Source organism: Aquarana catesbeiana, linkage group LG01 (genome assembly GCF_042186555.1).
Source record: "Aquarana catesbeiana isolate 2022-GZ linkage group LG01, ASM4218655v1, whole genome shotgun sequence".
NCBI classification, from domain to species: Eukaryota; Metazoa; Chordata; class Amphibia; order Anura; family Ranidae; genus Aquarana; species Aquarana catesbeiana.
The window spans coordinates 903,094,158-903,109,793 of NC_133324.1; the positions used below are offsets into that span (position 1 = coordinate 903,094,158).

Here is a 15,636-nt window from a genome sequence, read left to right on the forward strand (position 1 = left end):
TTACTTGTCTTGACAAGATCCCAAGAGCTAATTTATATTGACTACAACAGTTGGCTTTGTAATTTACAGCTCTAAGAGCTCAGAGTCTATCAGATATTGGGAGTTTGTCGTGTAACAGGGATGCTAGTGATGGCAAATTTCACTGACACTGCGGACAGTCATTTGTCACTAGGCAGTAGTACACTAAAAATCTATTATATGCCGGACCCTCAAGGTACTGCCTACCTTATTAATAAGTCAGAAAAAGTGAACAATACTAACATGTGGGGATTGGATACCCTCAATTATTAGAATCAAAATGAAAAAAAGGGAGGGAGAAGGAGGGGATGGGAGCTCATGGTATGCTGAAGATTAAATAGCAAACTTAGAAATAAAAACCTGTAATAGCTCAACCAATCCTATGGTAGTACATATCTATGGAACTTCACTCACCCTACAAGCATGATCAGCAAAACAAATTTATTGATGTCCAAGTTAAGAAAAGGACATTAAAAACAACATGTATACATACAGTCAGGCCCATAAATATTGGGACATTGACACAATTCTAATCTTTTTGGCTCTATACACCACCACAATGGATTTGAAATGAAAAGAACAAGATGTGCTTTAACTGCAGACTGGTCTGACTGTAACATTGCAGCTATAAAAACAAAAGGACCATCTCTGGATAGGTGATGTAATTCCACCCAGGTTTCAAAGGTTGTTAATGCTGTAATACAGCTGGGATAATATCCCCAGATCCAATGACCTATGAAGAGTGACCCTGGTGTTGAATCAAGGTTGAACTAGTACGGAAAGGGGGAGGATGAATGAAGTCAAACCACAAGGTTGAAACTATGAAGTAATATCAATAGTTCTCCCGATCTGCATTGGGAAACTGTGGACAAGTGGATGATTGTGTGTTAAAGTAGAAAATGACTGTGATGAAAGGGGGGAGCCTTGTTGGGTAACAGCATAGCTCCCAACTGTCCGTGATTTCGAGGGACTGTCCCTGATTTGGAGCAATGTCCCTCTGTCCCTCATTCCTCCTCATTTGTCCCTCATTTTGGTCTGATCTATATAGTTGTATATAAAATGCACTTTTTATCTATCAAAAAGATTTTTCCAGCGCTAAACCTTTCATCTGATTTGTAAATTGCTGCATTTGTAAATTACAAAAGCCAATATAAAGGAATAGTAGTGGTAAAAAAAAAAGCACTTGTGTGTTTAACCAATCTTGTTCTTTGTACAATTCCCCTTTAAGGGGGCATGGCAAGGGGTGTGTCATATGTCTGCATACTTTTACTGATAGGTGTCCCTCATTCCCATTTCAAAAAGTTGGGGAGTATGTAACAGTGGTGAAAAGGAGGCATACAAGTGGGGTGGTATATGTGTTTAAATTTCCAATAAGGTGATGTGTGGCTTGCTGGAACCATAAATAGGTGAGCACAGTCCTCCTTAACCCCCCTCTCACTGTACCAATCAAAGTCCCTTTGAGACTCGCTCTAAAACCCCAAATGAGACAGCCATATGAAGAAGTAAATATTTCCAAAAGGTGATGGTCCTTTCCAAAAAATGAGAGGTATACTTATCAGCTTGTGATCAAGTCCACAGATCCAAAGTCCCACACAGGCAGGCATGTACTGGCCATTGAGACTACAGGGAGTTTCCCGGTGGGCCGATGGCTCAGTGGGCCAATTTCAGTGACAGTGGACCGCTGCCTCCCTCCAGTCCTCTGTCCCCCCCGCAGTGCTCACCTCCTCTCCCTGGCTAGTTATGCAGCGCACCTGAATACAGACATGATGCTCAGGAGTCAACACTTAGAAGCTCATCATACGATCTGGAAGGAGGGCGGCCTCACTTTCCTGCCTAATCTTGTTCCATTGGGGGGGGGGGGCACCAAACTGATTCTTTGCCCCAGGTGAAATAATGTCTAGCTTCCCCACTGGTACTGCCTATAAGAGAAATAATGTAGAACGGCTAATAGCTAGTGGGGGGGGGGGGGGGGGCTTGGGTGGCAAGCCGGCATAGGAGAGACCTGTCAAAGTGGGCCAGTCTGGGTGAAGTCCAGGGCCAAATTTTTGTCCCAGTCCAGCCCTGCACACAGGGTGTGTTCCTCCCTTATCTTTGAAAACGACAGCCTTGTAAAGTATCTAATACCATAGACGGGTTAAAAACATGTAGTCCAGAGATGGGTCGTGCTGGCCTGACTGATTTCACCGATCCCTGCCGGCTGTGTCAGAGGCTGGTTGCCAATGCGGCTCCCCCCCTTTCATCACAGTAATTTTCTACTTCAACATACAATCATCCACTTGTCCACAGTTTCCCAATGCAGATCAGGAGAACTATTTATATTCCTTCATAGTTCCAACCTTGTGGTTTGACTTCAGCCATCCTCTCCTCCGCAGCAGGCAACCAGTGGTGGTATGATAGTGCTTGCATGCAGACTCATTTGCCTTGGTAAAGCACCCCTCTACCTTTATAATCAGGCAAAAGGCAACTAGATCATTCATGGTCACTGTGTAGTTTATCCCCTTATTCGGATGTTATGGTCCGAATGCATTTTTGTCCAAAATTCAGGGATTTTCGTGTTCATTTTAACAAAACGGTAACAAACGCGCAGAATCCGAAATCCGAAAGATCCGAAATAAAAAATGCATTGTTGCGACAACAGTTCAATATAGATAGAAGATTCGACATGACGGTGACAATAGCGATCTGTGTCTATCGAACCTGCTGTAATATCGCTCGACATGAAGATTCGACGAAGCAGCTAAAAATATACGATCACCACGAGCGGAGATTTACGGTCAAATGCTCCGCCCATAGGCTATAGAAGAATTCTAATGTTTGACTAGTAATAATAATTAATATTTATAATTATTACTAGTCAAACAACATTAGAATTCTACTATAGCTTGTGGGCGGAGCATTCGACCGGAAATGTACGATCGCGGCGTCATACAGTTTAGCTGCTTCGTCAAATCTTCTTAGAACATCCGACAGATACCATAAGTTCCTCAATTGACAGATTCGACCCTAATTCGGATTTTCGTACAAATGCATTTTTTTAAGTAAACAAAATAAATTAAAACGAATTTTGGGAGTAACTAAATACATTTATTTTTCAGACGAAACCGAAATTCCGAATATTTAATTGTGCAAATGTCTAAAAACGAATGACAAACAAATGTTCTGAGAATTTTTGGATACACTTTCCTAAGACTTTTCTTAAAGTAGATGAAAACTCGATTTTTTTTTTTTAAATTAAGGCTTGCACCTTATACAGTATAGGATTTCATGTCATCTGTGCCCAGTCTTGCCACAGAGAGTTAATCCAGCTCTGAGCAGTCCTCTTATCTTTTTTCAGTGAGATTAAAACAGACAGACAGAGAAATAGATGTCTGTTACTCCCCATTACTGTGAGTGACAGGTGATTTACATATCTCATGCATGAGTGTGAGAGAGGCATTCTGTGTACTTCCCCTCCTCCTTTCTTCTCCAGCTCTCCTAGGATTGGCTGCTCCACACCACAGCACGATTGGGCATGCTGAAGTCATGTGGGGCCTTTCCTGGGTTTTGACTGGATGTTAGTGATCATGAGGCATAATCCACAAGACCAGCAGAAGTTCAGTGTAAGAAATATCGATGCCTGGCCAAGGGGAGTGTAGAGGTGGGTAGGGAGTTTACTGACATCATGACTCCGCCCACCGAGCGCCAGACAACAGACCTGCCCACAGAATCTGCATTTTTTTTCGGGTCTCATAACAGACAGGGAAGACATTTGACAAGTAAAGATACATGCAGGAGGCATGTATATTCTTATAGATAACCAGTAGTTTAGAAAGGATGAGAGTGGGTTTACATTTAAAATTTTATCTATGGCCAGCTTTAGACTTTTATCACCTTAACATGTATTCCTGTTGGAACATTTTCCTTCTGCTCCTGTTCTGGTGACCACTCAAAATTTGGATTTTCTGTCACTTTGAGGCATTGGTCATGAGGACTAATACAGAGGGTGAATCTCTGGTGAAGACACAGACAGCAATCCAGACCAGACAGGGTTTCTAACCCCTTAGTACTTTCTGGTCAACTCAGATTATTATTTTGACTGCAGTTTTACTTTACATATGCCAATTGGATACTCTACATCAGTCGTCTCCAAACTCTGGCCTGCGGGCAGGAAGTAGCCCTTTGCTTGCCTTTATCTGGCCCTTGGAACACTATTCTCCCTCTGACATCAACAATGGGGTATTATTCTTTCTACTGACACCAATGATGGAGCATAAATTCTTCCTCTTGACACCAACGATGGGGCACTATTTATCCCACTGACACCAACAACGGGACACTATTACTCCCACTAATACCAATGATTGGGATCTATTCCCCTTCCACCTAACCACAGGGCAGGGACGTGCGGTGAGGTCAGTGGCTGGTGAGGCACTGGCTAGTATCAGAGCCAGATACACACAGGTTGCATACGCCACAAACGTTAGAGCGAGAGCAATAATTCTAGCGCTAGACCACCTCTGTTACTCTAAACTGGTAACCTGTAAAAAAATGTAAAGCATCGCCTATGGGGACTTTTAGGTACTGAAGTTTGGCGCCATTCCACAAGTGTGTGCAATTTTAAAGCGTGACATGTTAGGTATCTATTTACTCGGCAACATAATCTTTCACATTATACAAAAAACTCGGGCTAACTTTAGTGTTTTGTTTTTTATTTTTTCAAGAAACAGTTTATTTCCAAAAAAAGCTTGTTTGAAAAATTACCGCACAACATAAAAAGTTACAACGACCACCATTTTATTCCTTAGATTGTCTTCTAAAACAATATATATAATGTTTGGGGTTTCTGAGTAATTTTCTAGCAAAAAAATTATGATTTTTACACGTAGGAGAGAAGTGTCAGAATTGGCCTGGATGGCAAGGGGTTAATTACCGTACGTAAGTAATAGACAAATCATTTTTATATATTGCTTTTAAGGTAATTTACTATATTTTCAAAAACTGTACTCAAGCAGGTGGTTTAACGGACAAATTACTGAAATTTGAAGTTATAACTTCAAACCAGTCATTTCACAGTAAATAGATAAATAATAAATTATTGTGTTATAACATATAGCATAATGATATATGATTCAGCTTGATTAAAACAGTATCTTTTCAAAAGCAGCAGATTCTCAATCTGTGTGAGAAAAACATGGGATTATGGGTAAATATTATATATGGGTAAATATTAAATAGCTGTCCAATAAAAATGCTACAGTGGAGGCACGCCTCTCACTGCAGTGCCATAGAAAGGGGCATGTGTAGGACGGCTGGGCTGGAAGGGAGCATTTGTCTTTTATACACATGCCCCTTTCTATGGCACTGCAGTGAGAGGCGTGCCTCCACTGTAGCATTTTTATTGGACAGCTTGGGCCAATGGTGCTTTACCATTGGTCCAAGGCTCCAAGCTGTCCATTGAGCTCAGTGCCTCTGACAAGAAGCGAAGAGTGGCACTGTGAGATCATCCTCTCAGTCTGATGCAAAGTGTGCCAGCTTGTATTTAAACTGGCTGCTCTGTATGTAGCTTCTGCCAGGCTGCGCAAGGAGCTCTGTATCTCTGGAACCATAGATGATAGGACCCCCAATTTTGACCAGTGGTGGGGCAGGACTTCAGCTACATACCCCCCAAAATTTGGGGTCTTTGTGACCCCAGGTCGCCGAGCTATGACCCTCAAAGTTTGATTTTTTTTTTTAATGTATGTTCATTGCAGGTGAGCCTGCCTCCCCTGACTGCACGTCACTGCAACAGGGGTGCTATGTATTTTTATTACACCCACTGACTATCAAATGGGAGGTATTATCTATTCCCACTGTCCACAGTCCGGCCCCCCTAAAGTCTGAAGGACAGTAAACTGGCCCTTTGTTTAGAGAGTTTGGAGACCCCTGATCTACGTCAATGAAGGGAGAGAGGAGCACAGGTAACCAATATCTGACAGAAGTATGATGATCCCCTATAATAGTCTCCTAATAACAAATGTTTATAAATCTCTTCCAGCCTCACACACTGTGTGTGCCACACATGCTTCAAGAGGCAGGAGAAGCTCCAGCGCTGTGGACAATGTAAATTTGCTCATTATTGTGACCGCACTTGTCAGAAGGAGTCCTGGGTTAACCACAAATATGAATGTGCTGCCATCAAGAAACTTGGAAAAGGTCCAAATGAAAACATTCGGTAAGATTTTATGTATATAATGTTTTTTGGAACTTTTTTTGTAAATCAAGACAGATTTGAATTTTTACCAAAATGGGTTTCATTCAGAGATATGTTGATCCAGAGCACCCTGGATAAACTGTGTTCTGTCTGTGCTTATTTTTTTAAATTGGTAATGTCTCTTGCAAAGAATAATAAAAAGAAATGAGATGCTCCCTCTAAAGAACCTAATGCAGCTACTTTTTTTTTGTTGCCTTTTTTCCTTTTTAAAAATAAAAAAATTACCACCTCTCAACCTGTTTGGCATCCACAAGGTCCCTTGTTGGCACTGATATCTTTGCCACCTTCTGGGTTTGGATTGTTTGGGTGTCTTGACTAGCCAGCCCAGGATAACATTTAGGAGAAGAGAAGATGCTAGCCTTCTCTTCTGCAATAAAAGCCTACTGTACCTGCCCCCACATTTTCACATTAGACTATAATTCTGCTTTAATCACTTTTCACAGATTTTACGCCCTTCATGACCAGAGCATTTTTATGCTATTTGCCACTGCGTTGCTTTAACTGGCAATTGCACGATCATGCAACACTGTACCCAAAAGATTTTTTTTATCATTTTTTCACACAAATAGAGCTTTCTTTTGGTGATATTTGATCACCACTTTTTTTTTTTTTTGTGATAAAATAATATATATTTTGAGACCATTTTTTATTTTTACTTTCTGCTATAAAACATATCCAATAAAAATTTCTTTATGACTTTAGGTCAAAATGTATTCTGCTACATGTCTTTGGTAAAAAAGTCCCAATAAGTGTATATTATTTGGTTTGCGTGAAAGTTATAGCATCTCTTATAGATAATGGAATTTTTATTTATTTATTTTTTTATACTAGTAATAGCAGTGATCTGTGACTTATAGTGGGACTGTGAGAGTGAGGCGGGCAATCTAACACTAGCTGACACTGGCTGGGGGGTACACTAACTGACTAACTTACCCTGACATCATCAGTGGTACAGATACAGTGATTACTGTATTTATTGGCGTATAACATGTACATTTTCACCCTGAAAATTGGGTGCAAATAGTGTGTGTGTGTTATACGCTGATACTGCAATTTGGGCTGCCTGGGAGGGAACGGGGAGGGGGTGGGACGAGCGCCGTCAGATTATATACAGCGAGAATCTCCTGTTTACTCAGCGGCCTCTGTAATGGGAAGTCCCATCTCCTGGGTCGGCATTGGACCAGTGTTCTGTCTATCATAGAAGCCGGTCCAGGAGGCGGGACTTTGTATTTAAGAGGCCGCTGATTAAACAGGAGATTCTCAATGTATGTAATCTGACAGCGCTTGTCCCACCCCCCTCCCTGTCCCCTCTGAGGCAGCAGTAATCTGAGTTGAGGCTGCAGATGGGCATTGATCAGGCTGCATTGATGGCAATGGTGAGGCTGCAGATGGGCATTGATCAGGCTGCAGTAATGGCAATGGTGAGGCTGCAGATGGGCATTGATCAGGCTGCATTGATGGGCAATGGTGAGGCTGCAGATGGGCATTGATCAAGCTGCATTGATGGGCAATTGTGAGGCTGCAGATGAGCATTGATCAGGCTGCATTGATGGGCAATTGTGAGGCTGCAGATGGGCATTGATCAGGCTGCAGATGGGCAATGGTGAGGCTGTATTGATGGGCACTGACCCTTATTTTGCTTCAAAGTTCTTTATTTAAAATTTAAGTTTTTTTCCTGAAACTTCACTCCTAAAATGAAGGTGCGTGTTATATGCCGATAAATATGGTAGGTCTTATGCTATACACTGTCACTGTACTAATGGGGCGATCAAGAGGTTGTTTAAATGTAAAAATAAAGAAAACAGCCGCGCTGGATATAAACACTGATATAACATTAGATGAGCAAAACCCTACAAATCAAGAACAAAACAAGTGTATAAAGGATGAATCAATATTGACAAAAAAGCAGCCGCTAAAAGTGGGATACACACACTCAGTAAACAAAATCAAAAAAAGAGCAGCGCTGTGATAGTGATTACCTTAAGGTTACCCTATAGGTAAACAGATATATAAAGTGAAAATACCTATTTAAGTGTAAATAAATTATATCAAATATGTGAATAAGGAATTGATCACATGAGGATTAGTCCCAAAATCAGTAAACGAAAAAACAGTCCAGATATAAGTCCCAACAGAAGAAATGAACTGATGAGGGGAGATAGGATAACAATCCCGATTGCCAAAATGAAGTACAGTTGGATAAATGAGACCTTCACCGCACCAATGTGACAAACTGATAAAATTGTGCGCTTTATATTAGCTTGCCTTCTGGTAAGCGCACAATTTTATCAGTTTGTCACATTGGTGCGGTGAAGGTCTCATTTATCCAACTGTACTTCATTTTGGCAATCGGGATTGTTATCCTATCTCCCCTCATCAGTCCATTTCTTCTGTTGGGACTTATATCTGGACTGTTTTTTCGTTTACTGATTTTGGGACTAATCCTCATGTGATCAATTCCTTATTCACATATTTGATATAATTTATTAACACTTAAATAGGTATTTTCACTTTATATATCTGTTTACCTATAGGGTAACCTTAAGGTAATCACTATCACAGCGCTGCTCTTTTTTTGATTTTGTTTAAATGTGTGCCTAACAATGTGTGTAATATGCGCTGCTTTTACTAAGTGATCTTTCTGTTTTTTCCCTTTGCAGGGAATAAAAAAACAGCAAGATCGCCTGTCAGTGTTTGGAGCTTTGTGTTGTTTACAACAAAGAGTTCCATTTTGTGAATGATGGAGCCAATCAACAGGTCCTGGCAATCAATCGATCGGGACCTGCTGATCGGCTTATGCTGTAACAAATCAGTTGGCTGGGAACCACTGATCACGTACAAGATACGTGATACCACACAGAGCAGCTGCCTTCGCAAAATTTTATAACAAACTAAGAAAGACTGTTTGTTTTTATTTCTCAAAATTTTTGATATTTTTTTGTTTCTATAGCAAAAAAAAAAAAAAAAAACCCAGTGGTGATTATATACCACTAAAAGAAAGCTCTATCTGTCTCAAAAAATATATAAAAATGTTAATTTGGGTACAATGTTGCATGACTACGCAATTGTCATTCAAAGTGTGACAGCACTGAAAATTGGCCTGGGCAGGAAGGGAGTGAAAGTGCTTGATTTTAAAGTAGTTAAAATAACAACACACCAGAAGCCCAGACTTTACCTCTACAAGGCAGTTGAAGCCCTCTAGTGTGTGTCTGCATCAAATCCAAAAAATCTAAGATGGCAACTGCATTAAAAATGCAAAAAAATCTCCTTTAAATAGTTGCAGACTTTGGGCATGCTACACATGCCCTAAAAAAATCATCGTTGTACACAGGGCATGTGTAGCAAGCATGTCCAGTCTCTCTGCCTTACTTCTGGGAGCCTCCCTCTCAGTATACCAATGCCACTCTCCCACCCGACCCATGTATGGTGTGTTATATGGCCTCAGCTGGAGCTATTCCACTGACCACGGCCTCTAATGCGTTTCGCCCTGGCCACTGGGCTTTATTTATAAAGTTCTAAGCCTTGATAGGTAGAGCAAAATGCACCAGGGGGCATGGAGAGTGGAGTAGCTCTGGCTGAGGCCATATAACACACCATACATGGGTCAGGTGGGACGGGTGTTCTGGATTCCATCTCTCTTCAACTATTATTTTCCTGCTGATTTTTTTTGTTTGTTTCTATTTCATTAACTATAATAATTTAAACTTTTTTTGTTTTGTTTATTAACATGTTCACACATTTAACATATGGTTACACAGTTACCATTAAAAAAAGGGAAACATTTTGAATCAAAAATGTATTTCATTTATAAATAACTTTGCAATGCTTTGTACCAGAATCATAATTTTAGTGTCATTTTACACAGGGCAAATTACAGAATATAATGTGCAGGAATATCTATTTTTAAACTAACACTGCTCAAAAAAGAAAAAAAGAAAAAAGTGAGTTTGTTTAGTTTTGTTGCGTTTTATGGTCCAAGGATTGCAAAGAAAAAAAAAAAAATTGTTGCAAGACAATATCATGAAAAGAAAGCCTTGCTTGTCCTTAAAGTGATTGTAAAGGCAGAAGGTTTTTTTTTTTATCTTAATGCATTCTATTCATTAAGATAAAACACCTTCTGTGTGCAGCAGCCCCACAATACTTACCTGAGCCCCTTCTCTATCCAGCAATGTCCACGAATGCCTCGGCTGTTCCAGGACTCTCCCTCCTGATTGGCTGAGACACATTGCGCCATTGGCTCCTGTTAGTAATCAAACTCAGTTAGCCAATCAGGAGAGAGAGGGGGCGGGGCTGAACTGCGGCTCCGTGTCTGAATGGTTACACTGAGCTGCAGCTCGTCTCGGGTGCCCCCATAGCAAGCTGCTTGCTGTGGGGGCACTCAACAAAAGGGAGGGGCCAGGAGCTCCAGCCAGAGACCCGAGAAAAGGAGGATCGGGGCTGCTCTGTGCAAAACCACTGCATAGAGCAGGTAAGTATATTATGTTTGTTATTTTAACAGAAAAATAAAAACTTTACAATCACTTTAAAAAAAACAACATATGTATTACTTTGTTATCTTTAGTAATTTCAAAGTTATTGGCAAATAAACAGTTCCATAGCAGAAATGTAACAATTGCTCTGGTCCATAGGCTGTGAACAGGTGTAAGAGAGACGAAGTGGTTAAAGAAGAAAGGACATTTCAGTAAAACTTTGGCATATTTCCTTACACAGTAGATTGAAATGTGTGTCTTTATTACATATCAGGCTTGCAGCTAGAATTTTGTGGCGGATAGAGCGAGAAGGAGGAGGCCTCACTGAAGGATGCTTAGTCTCCGTTGATGACCTCCAAAGCCACATTGAGCATTTTGACCAAGAGGAGAAGGGCGCACTTATGGAAGATGTTCAAAGCTTTCTTGATTATTGGCCAAGTCAGAGTAAACAGTTTGCAATGCAGTACATCTCTCATATCTTTGGATTGGTAAGTCCAAATTGTCGTAAACTAAATCTGCCTGACTCCTTATGGAATCAGGTACATGTATTTAAAGTGTATATGCAGTAAAACATGCTTGTTATACTCACTGTGGAACCTAAGGGGTTAATCCTCTGCATTGAGTAAAAAGGCTGTTTGAGCCTGTCTTCTCTAATATTCCCCTTTTTCCACAGTCCCCAATCCATTTCCTGATAAAACAGAACCTTGGGGTCAAGCTGCACATTATTATTATTATACAGGATTTATATAGCGCCAACAGTTTGCGCAGCGATTTACAATGTAGGAGGGACAGTACAATCACAATACAGTTCAATACAGAAGGGACAGGAGGGCCCTGCTCATGGAGCTTACAATTTAAAGAAAGGGGGAGATGGTACAAAAGGTAATAGATGCGGGGGATGATCTGATGGAGGTGGCTTGGGTACGGTTCTTAGGTGGAGGTGGGATAGGCTTCTCTGAATACACTTGTTTTCAGGGATCGCCTAAAGGTGGACAGGGTATGGGCTGACTGGGCATACTGGGGCAGGGAGTTCCAGAGGATGGGAGAGGCTCTGGAGAAGTCCTGAAGGTGAGCATGGGAGGAGGTAACAAGGGAGCTAGAGAGCAGGAGGTCCTGGGTGGAGCGGAGAGGACAGTTTAGGTCAGTGGTTCTCAACTCCGGTCCTCAGGACCCACTAACAGGCCAGAATTTAAGTATTGCCCTGGGGAGATGCAGACTAGAATACTGCAATCACTGAGCAGCAAATGATATTGCTTGTGATTTATTTCAGTTATCTTGCAAACCTGGCCTGTTAATGGGTCCCAAGGACAGGAGTTGAGAACCACTGGTTTAGGTGATATCTTCAGATGAGGTTGGTGATGTAGCTGGGGGCAAGGTTGTGGATGGCCTTGTATGTTGTGGTTAGTATTCTGAATTTTATACGGTGGGGTAGTGGAAGCCAGTGAAGGGATTGGCAGAGAGGGGCAGCAGTCACAGATCGGTTAGTAATGTGTATTAGTCTAGCAGCAGCATTCCTAATATACTGAAGGTGGGATAGCCTGTGTAAAGGTAGGCCAGTGAGGAGAGAGTTACAGTAGTCGAGGCGGGAAATACACATGCTCAGTTTGGTGTGTATTGTTAGAGAGTTTTTTTTTCTTGGGAGAATGCACGTGATCAGCACAGGGCCAATCAGCACTGTCCAGACAGTGGGTGTGGGGTCCTGCATTCTGATAAGACAGTCAGAGAAGAAAGAAAACTCCTCCTACAAGCTTTAACCAGACACTGATAAAAGTCACAAGACTGCTATATACTGCTGATGAAAAAAAGGTATTTAGCAGTTTATAATTACTAAAACTATTGCATTTCCATGTTCTGTGTACTGTGGGAGACCAGATATAGTGCATGCAGGGTCCTAGGTTTAGTGACACTTTAAGGAAATAAATGTAAGTCTACTTTACAGATCACTAGGGCAATAGGGAAGCAAAGCAGGGATAGTAAAGTCAAGCACTTACTTGAAAGCTGAAAAAAGCAGGTTGCACAGAGCTTTCTTTTTTTACACGTCTTTGACCCACTGCAACATGTATTGGGCGACTAAATTCAGCAGAGTCTACATTGAAAATGAAATAAAGCCCTGTTGATATCAGCAGTGCCGGGACAAGGTCATCCAGCGCCCAGGGCAAAGGTGCCAAACAGTGCCCCCTCCTCCCACATTCATGATGTGCAAGCTTAGAGGATCCTATGCCCAGCAGTCACTAGCTTGTCAAAATCATTGCTGTTGTCACTATTCCTGTCATCCTTGTAACAGAAGGAAGGCACCCTCATCCCTACAAGAAACCATTTGGCCCAGGGCAACCGCCCCTCTCGCCCACCCCTTGTCCCGGCCCTGGATATCAGCACCCACAGTGCAGAACTGTATGCACCCAACATGCAAGCATCATCTAATATGACTTGGAACTAGGACCATCTTTTTATAGCTCTAGTGTTTGATTGCTTTACTGTCTCTCTAATGCCCAGCTGATCTATTAATGAAAAAACAGCTCTACATTTTTAGGTTTACTTTACCGTAACACTCCACACAGACGTGAAAATGTTGCATTTAAACTGATTTAGGGGATAAGCGCCTACCTGCGGAATGCCTGTAATTTACATTTTAGTATAATCTACATACATGGCTGACCAGTTTGATGAATATTTATCCACCTGAGCCTTGAATGTTTCATCATGATTCTAGTATTACCCTTTTGCTGAGTCCATTGTTGTCCTGCTTGGAATCTGGTTGGAATGTTTTTTGATGACATTAGCAGCACTGATTGACTACCTATTAATTGCAACGGCATGCATGCTGAGCTCACTATAGGTCTTTAAAGTGAGACAGAAGACTACCTCAGCATATTTAGAGATAATCACAGGTCATGGTTATTTTCTGCATTACTGATGGTGGACCAAGTGGTTTCTTTTGCCCAGTTTGGAATAAGATTTGCTAATGATACGTACCAATTACCACGTTTGTATTGCATAGCAATTTGCTCATTTTGATTATTTCATTTTCTTCCCTCTCCTGTGGGTTGTTGGTCAAATTGAAAGATAAACTGCAATGGATTTACTTTAAGTGACCAAAGGGGTCTTCAAGCTGTCGGCGTTGGAATTTTCCCAAATCTCTGTCTAGTCAACCATGACTGCTGGCCTAACTGCACGGTTATATTCAACAACGGCAAGTAAGTCAACTATTTTCTAGAGCAATGTTGTGAATTATTGTGTAAGATTTACTGAAGACCTTTTAGATAACCTGTTATATGTTCTATATACTGTAGGGATCAATGGTAATGAAAATGTGCCTACCAGTAGAATGAGTAGTCATACTGAAATTGCTGAATCTGGCTCAGTATTGTGGTATGCCTAATTTAAAAATGTCTAATAATTATAATAATTATTGAATGTCTAATAATTATAATCATTATTTAATGTCTAATAAGTAGCCTATTGGAAACAATGTGAAGTCTCTAAAGTTAAAATGGTGCCATTAGAATCATAAAAAGACAGTTTAGGTGAATTAGACAGCGCTCTTTCAGTAACTCCAGTTGGGAGGACACATCACAGCAGACCCAGAACTTACTGATGGACTATTCCTCCCTTAAGGTCTAATGCCGTGTACACACGAGGGGACTTTACGGCAGACTTTGCCCGGCGGACTTTTCGACGTACTTTACGACAGACTTTCTGAATGAACGGACTTGCCTACACACAATCCACCAAAGTCAGTCGAATTCGTACGTGATGACGTACGACCGGACTAAAACAAGAAAGTTCATAGCCAGTAGCCAATAGCTGCCCTAGCGTGGCTTTTTGTCCGTCGAACTAGCATACAGACGGCGGACTTTTCGACCGGACTCGAGTCCGTCGGATAGATTGAAACATGTTTCAAATCTAAGTCCATCCAACTTTTGAGAAAACAAAGTCCGCTGGAGCCCACACACGATCGAATTGTCCGACCAAATCCCGTCCGCCGGGCAAAGTCTGCTGTAAAGTCCGCTCGTGTGTACGCGGCATTAGAAACACCTTAAAATGTATACAAGGACAAAATAAAAAAAAACATTCAATGCCTCTCAGCTTTACATGCACATTCCCTCATGTTTTGCTGTACAAGTAAAAAACAAACAAACACCTTGATCCTGCCAGAAATACAGTAAACCCATTACTACCTGGGATCTCTGCACATGCTGCTCTAAAATCCCCAATATTATTATCAGCCCTGCCCAGTTTGTCTCTGTGGACTACAGAATACATCCTCCCTTTTTTATGGTGATGAGGAGAAGGGGAGGTGTTTTTTTAGTTCTAACTTCTTATCCAAGGGTGACAATGATGCTCCTCTATAAATACAGTACAGTGAGATAGCCTTGTCACACTTGGATAGGTCATGTTACTGGCAGGATTGCCAGGTGAACATAAATGGAAAGAAACTGAAAAAAGTTAACCAATGCAGCTACCACACGTAGGATTAGAAAATTGCAATATATTGCATTTTGGTTGTATGGTTTTGGTATATTTTAAGGATAATACACACAGAACCAAACTTTGCTTTCAGTAGGGTAACCTTGCCAAGCTAGACTCAAAAATGATGGTCAATTTTATTTTAGCTAGTTACATATCTGCGAAGGTTCATAAAGTCTATAAAAGTTTTGAAACAGGTTGCCTTCAAGCTTCCTCTACCTTACTAAAAGAACTACTACACTTTCCAATAAAAACCCAACCACCCCTCCCTAGCACCCTACTCTAATCTAATTTGGACCCACCACCCTTTGTTAAGCTATACATACTTGGACAAATTAGGCTGCTGATATACCACCTACTTGGGTCTAGGTGTTGAAAACCTGCAACAGATACAGGACTCTGTGGTGAGGAACAAATCTGGTGTTTGGCACAGGGATGCAGGGGTGGAGAATG

At 41.2% G+C, this 15,636-nt stretch overlaps 1 protein-coding gene across 2 annotated transcripts in view; it reads left to right on the forward strand.

Annotated features, from left to right (window-relative positions):
* Positions 1-15,636, forward strand: part of SMYD1 (SET and MYND domain containing 1) — a 54,085-nt gene that overhangs the window by 13,334 nt on the left and 25,115 nt on the right. For both annotated transcript variants that reach the window (XM_073610988.1, XM_073610989.1), the window contains exons 2-4: positions 6,032-6,208; positions 10,991-11,204; positions 13,780-13,910. In XM_073610988.1, coding sequence (XP_073467089.1) covers positions 6,032-6,208; positions 10,991-11,204; positions 13,780-13,910 — 522 coding nt within the window. The remainder of the gene's footprint in view (positions 1-6,031; positions 6,209-10,990; positions 11,205-13,779; positions 13,911-15,636) is intronic.